General features: G+C 32.9%; 1 protein-coding gene across 1 annotated transcript; it reads left to right on the forward strand.

Annotated features, from left to right (window-relative positions):
• The first annotated feature begins 5,100 nt into the window (after positions 1-5,100).
• Positions 5,101-7,721, forward strand: LOC111373693 (GDSL esterase/lipase At5g45670-like). The gene is made up of 5 exons (XM_022996259.1): positions 5,101-5,671; positions 5,758-5,882; positions 5,971-6,216; positions 6,499-6,754; positions 7,329-7,721. The coding sequence occupies exons 1-5, from the start codon at positions 5,416-5,418 to the stop codon at positions 7,550-7,552; spliced, it is 1,107 nt and encodes a 368-aa protein (XP_022852027.1). The 5' UTR covers positions 5,101-5,415; the 3' UTR covers positions 7,553-7,721.
• Positions 7,722-10,832: the final 3,111 nt, after the last annotated feature.

Genomic DNA, 10,832 nt, shown 5'->3' on the forward strand with positions numbered 1-10,832 from the left:
GTGATCTAGTGTTACCTTACAAGTAACACATCAAGTTACAATACAAAATAAAATAAATAACATTTATGTTACTCTACAAAAGAAAAATATGTGACACGATAAGCCACATGTTATTTTACAAGTAATATAGTGTTGTCCTAAAATGTTACTTTTAGTAATGAAATTAAAATAATTAAAAAAATATCGTTTTCAAATGAAAAAGAGACACTTTCAAAAAATTATAAAGTGAGCTAAAATTTAAAATAATGATTTTTAAATGAAAATGAGGCATTATTCAAAAATTTGAAAAAAGATATTTTGGGGGTGTTTGGGAGATTTTTTCATGTAAAAATGCATTTTTGAATAGTAAATTGACGGGAAATGTGTGGTTGAAAAATAATGAAAAGTTTATGATTTACGTGTAATATTATTTTAATAAAGAATGTGTGGTTGAAAAGAAGAGAGTGTATTTTGAAAAAAATGGATACCAAACGAGGTTTTTATAATTTTCTAAAGAAAAATGACGCAAGTGTCAAAACTACTCCTTTTTGAGAGATCTCAAAGCTTTTAGAAAAATTGCCGTCAAGTTTCAAACCTTGTAATATTAGTAACTATATAACAAACCTTTACATAAATCAAAGCCAGAAGACATTAGAACGACGTTTATTTACCAATTTAATGAGGAATAGGGAAAACTTGTTGGGCCAGTGCACCCCTCCAATAAGGGGCATCACATAGGCCCTTTTTCTGGGCCTGACTTTGAACCAGGCCCTCCAGCAGATCCCATGAAGAGCATAATGATCAATCTACATCCTCCCATTTAGGACATGTTTGGGAGTAATTTTTTTTCCAAAAAATTGATTTTTTTGGCAGCTATTTTACTATTCCAACAATCATATTTGACTTTTTCTCTTACAGATGGACCCACTTTTCTCCTAACGATCAAAAAATCAATTCTCAAAATCACTCCCAAACGAACTCTTAAAAAGTGAGCCTTTTCAAATATTTTATTGTTAAGTATAATCATTATTTTTTTTTCCCAATTATCTTGCCTATTCAACAAATAACTAGTAGTTGAACTTGTGCATTATGTGTCCCATAATAGCTCACATTCTTGTATCTTTTCTCCAAATTGATCACAGTGAGGAAAAAAAAAATGAGGAAGAAGAAGAAGAAGAATTATAAGAATTTTAAAAAGAAAAGACAAAAATCAATTAAAAATAAAAGTTGTCACACCCACACCCACCCCCTCCCACGAACCACAACCATACATATCCCAAACCCCATATCCTCTTGTCTCTGCCATCTATCTGTCCAAAATAATCTCCACCATCAAGGAGGGATTTTTCCCCCATTTTCTGGCCCAAATCAAATCCCTTTGGTTGGTGGCTGTTATTGTTACTGGAGGCGAGGTGCGGGTTGGGGAAGATGATTATTTTCTTTTCATCACTTCTTCTAAAATTCTTTTCCTATCTATTATTTATTTTAATTATTTAATTATTAATCATGCTACAATGTCAGATAGGTTGATAGAAAAATTGACATAATATCATATGATATTCTATCATTATATTGTTTAAACACAATCAACTTTTTTATCCAATCATCTGTTGGCACCTACATTTCCATCACTGCATCTATCAAAATCCTTTTGGCAAAGTGGTATAATCCTTTAAATATTAAATGACTATTTTCCCCCTTCATTGAGCTTCCGTTTGATAAAAAATATATAAATCATTTATTTAAACAACTTATTTTAATGGACCCACAAATATTATCCACCATTCGTTTTTATTTATTTATAAATTATTTTCAAATGGGGGCTAAATTGATTAAATTAAGGTAGAAACTTATTTTCTGGTCAACTAACAAATATTTAGAAGAAAACTGTCCCGAGGCCCTTTTATCTCACAATTATTTAGTCCAGAAACTTGAGCTCCAACTGGGCCTCCAGTCCTTTTACAAGCTAGTGTGGGATTATGGGCTCAGAATTTCGATGGTTTGAAAACCCAGGCCCTTTGCTCTTGGACCTCAACGAGTTGTTGGGAACTCCACGATTTGACTCGGGTGGACCAACGCAGAGAGAGTCGCATAGGTCGATGGAATTACAAGAACAGTTTTGTTACACATACATCCTAAATCCTAATTGACATTCTGTTTTACATTGTATAATGTGGTACATAATTTTATCATTAATTCCTTCAATACTTAATACAATCAACGAGCTCGATTTTGCCACCTATTCAAATGTCATTCAAATTGTACACAAATATTGTACAACTAGCATAATTCATTATCAGAATGTCCTTAGAATCTCTAAGCCGTTTTTTGCTATACTACTCAAAGTTCTTTTTTCTTTACTTCTTGATTTTTCCCTAATTTTGTAGGTACTAATAAAATTTCTCCATATCCCATATTTGGTAAATATAAGTGAAGAGCAGTGCTTTATTCACAGAATGAAGGTTCATAGAAGTTTGACATACAAGACACAAATGCGTGGGGTCAGCAATTTATTGTCAATTTTTTATACATGCGTGGGACCCGATCTCCTCTCTCTTTTGGCTCCATTCTGTAATCAATTAATCTATACAATCAGATTAATTGATAAGTGAAACTGTGAATCTGACAGTTTGTGTTACTTCAAATAACAAACTATGCCTCAAATAACAAGCTGTCATATAGATGATTATTATAATCGTTAACTATGAAATATATATATATATATATATATATATATATATATATATATATATATATATAAAATACTTGCTAAACCATATTGAAATCGGGGACAGGCGGCATGAGGACCACATTCATGCTGATATTGATCCCAGCAAGGTTTTGCCTGTCCATAACGTCGAAAAGTGGGGCTTGAGCTGCCAACTTGTCTTCCACGCAGTAGAAGGCAAAGTCATATTTCGGATTATGCTCATCCAAGTATGCGTTCACTGCTGTTCCTTCAACTGCCCTATTTAATAGAAACAGAAGCACAATATCTTGATCACATGTTCAATAAATGCTATCTTAATAAATTACATTGATTATCTTATCCTCTCTTATTTCCATGCCCTTTTAATTAGTTGGCCACACTTTCTATATTTAAAGTAAAGAGTCAAGGGGGTTGTTTAATTAATGTACAATCACTTAATGTGTTAGTTGACTTTATAACTTTGGTATGGTGTTGAAGTTGATCTTATAATAGTTCTGTTCTTGTTTGGTTGGTTAAAATTAAAAATAAGTACTTATTCTGAATGTATGCCAACATTTGTCTTACTGTTAAAATAAGTAACTTTTTCTATTTATAAGAATGAACAAAATTTACTTAAATTACTTTTAAGCATAGCCAAACATGGTTTAGTTTCGAGTTCATTAATTTATCTTTATAGGATGTAATAGATACGATTTACAGCGCAGTGAGTACCCTTGAACATGCATGAAATGGTGCCACTGCCTATATTAACCTTCATTAAAAGAAGAAACTCCCATCTTGGTACGAGTATATGAAAATTTTACTTTGCGTTCATCAAGTTTAAGTGGAAACATGGTGTAAATGATTGTACAAACATAGTGAAGGTACACATTTGTAACATATTTGGTACCTTGAACTCAAAAGTGTTGATTTTTCAAAAATTCTGTCAAACAGACCCTTAGCCCTCTAGCTACCCCTAGATGTACGATTTGTTATCTAGCTCATTTATTGATAGAAATAATTAGTACAAGAGGGAAAATTTGTTTACTTAAACTTGTGTTGACATTTTGTCGGCAAGAAGATGGATCACAATAAATGGTACATTAGATGCTTTCTTCTACCATGTGGGTTGTAACGGGAATGAAGAATTTTCACGGAGATCAGCAGTGTCCAATGTTCATCTATGCACGCCCACACGTTACTGAACAATACTGACTTTGTCCGAACATTAGTTGCTATAGCTACCGAGCATTAAACTTCAATGCCCACAATAGGTTGGTTAATCGTTTGATTTGGTCATTGGATCTTCTTCGTCTTGATCTACTATAGCTGATGTTAATTTGTTTGCTTGGAGTCGACTTTGGATCTTCTCCGATTTTGCTTTGAGTTTACACAATGATATCAAGAACTCCTGCAGCAGGGTCTATCTAAGTAACTTTTTATTTTCAAATATATTTTAGGAATAAATTGCAAAATAATTTTTCAATTAAAATGAAATAGTAATTGAGCTTTTGAAAAATTAAAAAAAATTAAAAATTGATATATAAAGTGTAAATGTACTCCCATATATTTCAATTTTGACATTACTGGTATTATGTATGAGTTTAGATGACAACTACATGACATTAAATGATAGTTTCATTTAAATGCAGTATCACATGATCAGTTTAATTGAACCTATCAAGTATATTCACCTAAACTAGTGCTCTAGTATCACTAATGTGCATTATTCATTTTAATATGTCCGCGGACTACTTGTATCTGGACAGAAAGACCCTACGAAAAAACTTTACTGTTCCTTGAGATTGAGTTTGGACCTTTCTTGCGCAGCTTAGATGGAAGCCGAAGAAGGCCTCACGTTTATATTCAACTTTTGACTGCTTCATATCCAATCAGTGAATTCAGTTTGTCCTGTGCAGGTCAATTTCTTCACGGGGTATTTAGAACCTGCAGGAAAAGGGGAATTGCTATAAATGGGTATACGTACACAAGCCACTCTTGTAATTAATTAATGCAGGGATCAGTTATGATCAAATTTTCATGTGCTAATTAAAAGGTGTGTACATAGGATATGTATTTGCAATTCTTTTTGTTGAATATAAAAATTTAAATAAATAAATAAATATATCATTTAAATTTTTAAATAATAAAGAAGACAGATTCATGAATAGTTGTGTGCGCATATCCCGTCGTTATGCAAAATAAATTTGGCATGCATTTGAGAAAAGCAATGAAAGGAAAGAATACAGAATTGAATAAATAAACGTATCTCAGTTTAAGCTTTTAGATGATACATCATCCAAGTAGGCTTAGACTTCATCTAAATATTTGGATTAGAGACTTGCCATCCGATATTTGATGGCATATCAAACCACAAAAAAGTAATAATTGAAGTAAAAAAGGGGAAAGGTATCTTGAGGCCTTGGAAGATTGATTACTCAAAAGTACATGATTTTCAAAAATCCGGACTGGTTCAAATTCAATAACCAGCATAGCCAGTGGGCTCTTTGGAAATCTCACTGTATATCCGCGTGAAATCAATGCATGTAACTACTCATTTGTACAAAGAAGAAACCTCATCTAAAGGATAGGATCTCTTCACTCTGTCCTAAACCTTCAATATATATACACATTGTGCGTCCTTACTTTAATTTCATCACACACAAAACCAGCCATTTAGACCTTTACTTTCTTTATTGCCTCTTCCTCTTTTTGCTGCTGCAACATTCTGTTGCCTTATATTTTTAATGGGTTGTGGGCTGATTCAGAGATGGCTGGCGATGTGTGTCGTGGCATTGGCCGTGGTGGAGCTTCATTATGAGCAGGCTATGGCGGAACCCCAAGTTCCGTGTTACTTCATTTTCGGTGATTCATTGGTGGACAATGGTAATAACAATAACATCCAATCCTTGGCAAGAGCTAACTATTTACCTTATGGAATTGATTTTCCTGATGGACCAACTGGAAGATTCTCCAATGGTAAAACTACAGTCGATGTCACTGGTAAGGCTTCGCTTTCCAAATGACTTATTTAAGGTACATGACTTAAAAATACGACTGAAATTCTGGTGGCGTATGTATATATGCAGCTGAGCTATTGGGATTCGATGATTACATTCCTCCTTATACTGCTGCCCGTGGCGAAGACATACTCAGAGGAGTGAATTATGCATCAGCAGCTGCGGGAATTAGATCAGAAACAGGCCAGCAATTGGTGAGTTAAAAACAGTTTTCCACATAAACTCGTTAGTATTATCTTCAAGGTTTCGCGTTGTTAAATCTTGTTTGTGAAATTATTGTAGGGCGGCCGGATAGATTTTACTGGGCAGGTAAATAATTACAAGACCACGGTAGCACAAGTGGTGAACATATTAGGGGATGAAGACTCTGCTGCAAATTATCTAACCAAATGTATATATTCAGTTGGAATAGGGAGTAACGATTACCTTAACAACTATTTCATGCCTCTCTACTACTCAACTGGCAGGCAATTTTCACCTGAACAATATGCCGATATTCTCATTCAAGAGTACTCTGAGCAAATAAGGGTACAGAACTCATCTTTTTTACCATTGCACAACACCACATGGAAAAAAGTCTATTTCCTACGAATAATGCTACTGGTGCTAGAACACCGGTCTGGATGACTACACTTTACAAGTTTAATTAAATGAATCATGTGACTTTACATTTAAATGAATATATTATTTAATGTCATGTAATTGCTATCTAGACCGATGTTTAACACGAATGGCGAAGAATACCATGACTCATTTTTCCTACTGGTTAAGGTTTTCAATTGAAACTGACTCCAAATTTGCTGTGGACAGACTTTGTACAATTATGGAGCAAGAAAGTTTGTTTTAATTGGAGTAGGTCAAATTGGATGCAGTCCAAATGCATTGGCACAGAACAGTGCTGATGGCTCTACATGTGTACAAAGGATTAACGTCGCAAATCAAATATTCAACAATAAGCTGAGAGCACTTGTCGATGACTTCAACAGCACTTCACGGGATGCAAAGTTTATCTACATAAATGCCTATGGGATTTTCCAGGATTTAATTGACAATCCTTCAGCCTTTGGTAATTACTCCAACTTTGAAAATTATTCTGAGTCTTTAGTGCATGTTCCCTATGTGATATGCACGTTTTTACATTGATATCTAGAGGCAGCTCAAACAACTTGAAGGACTTGGGACAAAGTTATTGAATGGGGCTTTCAGAGAATAATAATAATAATAATAATAGAGCAAATAATCACTTTTGAAAATTTCAAAAATGATCATCGACAATATTAGTAATATTCTTTCCATTCCATCTATATTGACTGGTTTTATTTTTCACACGGATTAATAAATCTTATTAGTGTTATGGAAAAAACAAATTTTGACAAAACCTTTTTAAATTCACCCTTATCTATATTTGTACAATTTCAAGATTAAGTGAGAAAAGCTGATTATAATTAGGCAAATTAAATAAAGGTATATTAGTAAATGAACAAAACATAATATTCTCAATAAAGAAACAAGACTATAATTAGGACAAAAAAAATAAGGAAGGTCGACTTACATGAATGGGACGGAGGGAGTATATTGGTAGATGCTGAGATAAGGTTTTAAAAACATTGTTACTAACATTTATGGATTTGGTTTTGCAGGTTTTAGGGTTACAAACGCAGGGTGTTGTGGTGTGGGAAGAAATAATGGGCAAATAACATGTCTCCCATTTCAAACACCATGTCAAAATAGAGATGAATATGTATTTTGGGATGCTTTCCATCCCGGAGAATCTGCAAATATCATCATCGGCAGAAGATCGTATCGTGCTGAGAAACCATCAGATGCATATCCTATGGATATTCGTCGCTTAGCTCAACTCTGAAACTGGAGATTTTAATAAATATTTATCATTTACATAATAATTATTTGTCCTCCCCTCTTTATATATAATTTTCTATTTTTTTCGTAATTTTTGGGGATTGTTCTTGTTGTACTAGAGTTCATGGAAAAAGCTGTATTCATATTGATTTGTAATTCTGAAAATGGAAATGGACATTAAATGAAAAGATTCAGAATTTGTCATTTGCTTCTTTAGTTTGTTGTAAAATCAAATAATTTCAAGAATGTATTAATTATTATATTGTTGTTCAACAAATTTTACTTGGATTTAACCCAAAATTTATCATTATAAACTCACAAATAAATTCACATTAATTAATGTTAGGTGTACAGACTATAGAAAGATTAGTTAGAATGCGACCCAGTAGAATTTTTTTTAGTGAAAACGGGATTTTCAAGAGATAGAGACTCTTTCGTTTGTAAGAATGGATGGTGATGGAATGGGATTCAGTCTAAAGGGAAGGGATCTAACTATCTCATAATTAATCATTGGGGCCCTACAATTTAAGTTTGCAAATCAATTTATCTAAGCATCAATTTTCGATTTACTTTGGAGCATCGACGAATTAATCAGTTGATATTAAATTAATGGTCATACAAATTGCTGTGTTTTCTTTAAGTGTGAGAACATCAATCAATGTTAAACTAATATATGAACTAAATTCATTACATTATATATGGCTCAACTGCAACGCTATTGAACAACACATAACAATGAGCGACCTCTAACATTCTGAACTCAAAGTCTTTGACTTTCCTGTAGAAATTGGATGTCCATCAATATTTGTTTCATTCTCAAAATCCTCATTTTGAGTATGTTGAACACCTACTTCAGCAACTTGTTTCAAGTAACCAGTACAAAAATGCATACATTCATCGGCTAAATAACGCTCTCTTATGTAGCCCTCAAGTCTTGAATGATTTTTCACATATCCTTTAAGTGTGTTCATAAACCTGATTAATCATATGATAGACATGAAAAATTTAAGGAATTGGAAGAAAAAAACTTTGAATACTTAGAAAATTACAATAGTAATTTACCTCTCAAATGAATACCTCCAAAGATATTTCATAGGTCCATCAATACGAACCTCACGCCCAAAGTGAATGGTTAAATGAATCATTATGTCAAAAAAGGATGGGGGAAAATACCTTTCTAGCATACACAAAGTTATAGCAACATCCTCCTCAAGTTTTTTTAATTTATTTTTATCGATGACTCTGACATATTTTGTTGAAAAATGTACATAGTCGAAAAATTGCAGTTCTTGGTCCTCTATGTAAAAGCCCTCGTAATGCAACTAATAGCAATTGTTGTATGAGCACCTGGCAATCATGAGATTTTAATGATATACACTTTGAAATGTTAGAGCTATAACCATCAGGTAATCTTAAATCAAATATCCTCTTACAAAATAACTCTCTCTCTCTTTTTTTTTATAGCATATATGATGTTACGGGGAGGTAATATGTATTTTCTTTCAATTCTAAATGAAGATCCTTTCTAATACCCATATTGATTAAATCTTTACGAGAATTTAACCCATTTTATGATTTTCCCTTCACGAGCAAAATAGTGCCAAGAATTCTTTCGCAAACATTCTTGTCAATGTGCATTACATCCAAATTATGATGCAAAAATAGTGTCTGAAAAATAACAATATAAATTTAGAAAAAAAAAAGTTTAAGCAAAGAAATAAAAATTTCAAAATAGTTTAAAATGACTAACCTTCCAATATGATAGCTTAAAAAAATATTGACTTTTTTTTCCAAGGCCAATTAGAATCTAATTTTTTATCTTTCTTTTTTTCCATATTTTTCTCCAATTATTGCTAACATTCTTGATTGAACACATCACTTCTCGACCGGTTAATATTTTAGGATTAGGCCTATGCTCATTGTTTCCATCAAATCAAGCTTCTTTCAACTAATAAGGGTGATTATGTGCAAGAGATCTTCTGTGACCCATGTGTGAAAACTTTCAACTACAAGTCAACCATTTTACACATGTGGATAAATCACATACTGGACATGTTGCTTTGCCTTTCGTAGGATATCCTGATAAGTTAACATAAACTAGAAGATCATTAATTGTCCACATCAACACAACTTTCAAATTGAATGTGGACTTGGTAAATGCATCATATACTTCAACACCAATGTTCCACATCTCCTTTAAATCTTCTATTAGTGGATCTAGATACACACCTATATCATTTCCAAGTTACTTGGGACCTGGGATTGATAAAGTCAATAACATATTTTCCTTAGACATGCATATCCAAGGAAGGAGATTATATATAACTAGTATCACTGGCCAACAACTATATCTAGAACTTAGGTCACCAAAGGGATTAAATCTATTAGAAGAAAGGCCAAGTCTAAGATTTTGTGGTTTTGATGCAAAACGAGGCCATTTTTTTATTATTATTAATTCTCTCCCAAGCTAATGAATCAACTAGATGACGCATTTTTCCATCTAGAATTTTGTGATTTGAGTGCCATATTAATGTTCTGCCTTATCAAGTGACCTAAACATTCTTCTAAATTGTGGTATAATCGGAAAATATCGTAAAACCTTTGCAGGTATCCCTTTCTGAATCTTCTTAGTACGTTCATTGATTTTCCATCGTGAAGATGCACATTTGGGACATATCTCCAAATTCTCTAGATCATTTCTAAACAGACAACAATAATATACACATACATGTATCTTCTCATACCCTAAAACAAAGGGTTTCAATAACTTTTTTGTTGAATTGAAAGAATTAGGAAGGGTGTTCCCATGTGGTAGCATATCTCAGATAATATCAAGAAGTTTATTGAAATCGTTGTCAAATATGCCATATGTAACTTTAAGCTTGTATAAGACAACAGTTGTTGATATCCTTGTATACTTTGTGCAACCAAGATATAAAGGAATTTCTACGCCCTCATATAAATTTGAAAAGTCTTTCTCAATATCTTCATTCTCGGGTTCTACAATATTGTCATCCTGAAAAAATGCATCTCTATACATCCTATACGTATCTAAATTTTTTGCATTTTGAGGAGGCAATGACGCTGCATTCGATTTTTCCCCATGAAACACTCAAGTAGTATACATAGGATCCATGCCATTAATGATCAAATGCCCATACATTATATTAAAATGTTGGTGGAATAGATTTTTGCAACATTTGCAAGGGCATATGACATTTTCTGGTTCCCCACATTAACTTGCACCATATTTACAAATTTTCTGCACCACGTTGATATACCTC

Source organism: Olea europaea, unplaced genomic scaffold (genome assembly GCF_002742605.1).
Source record: "Olea europaea var. sylvestris unplaced genomic scaffold, O_europaea_v1 scaffold1154, whole genome shotgun sequence".
Taxonomy (NCBI): domain Eukaryota; kingdom Viridiplantae; phylum Streptophyta; class Magnoliopsida; order Lamiales; family Oleaceae; genus Olea; species Olea europaea.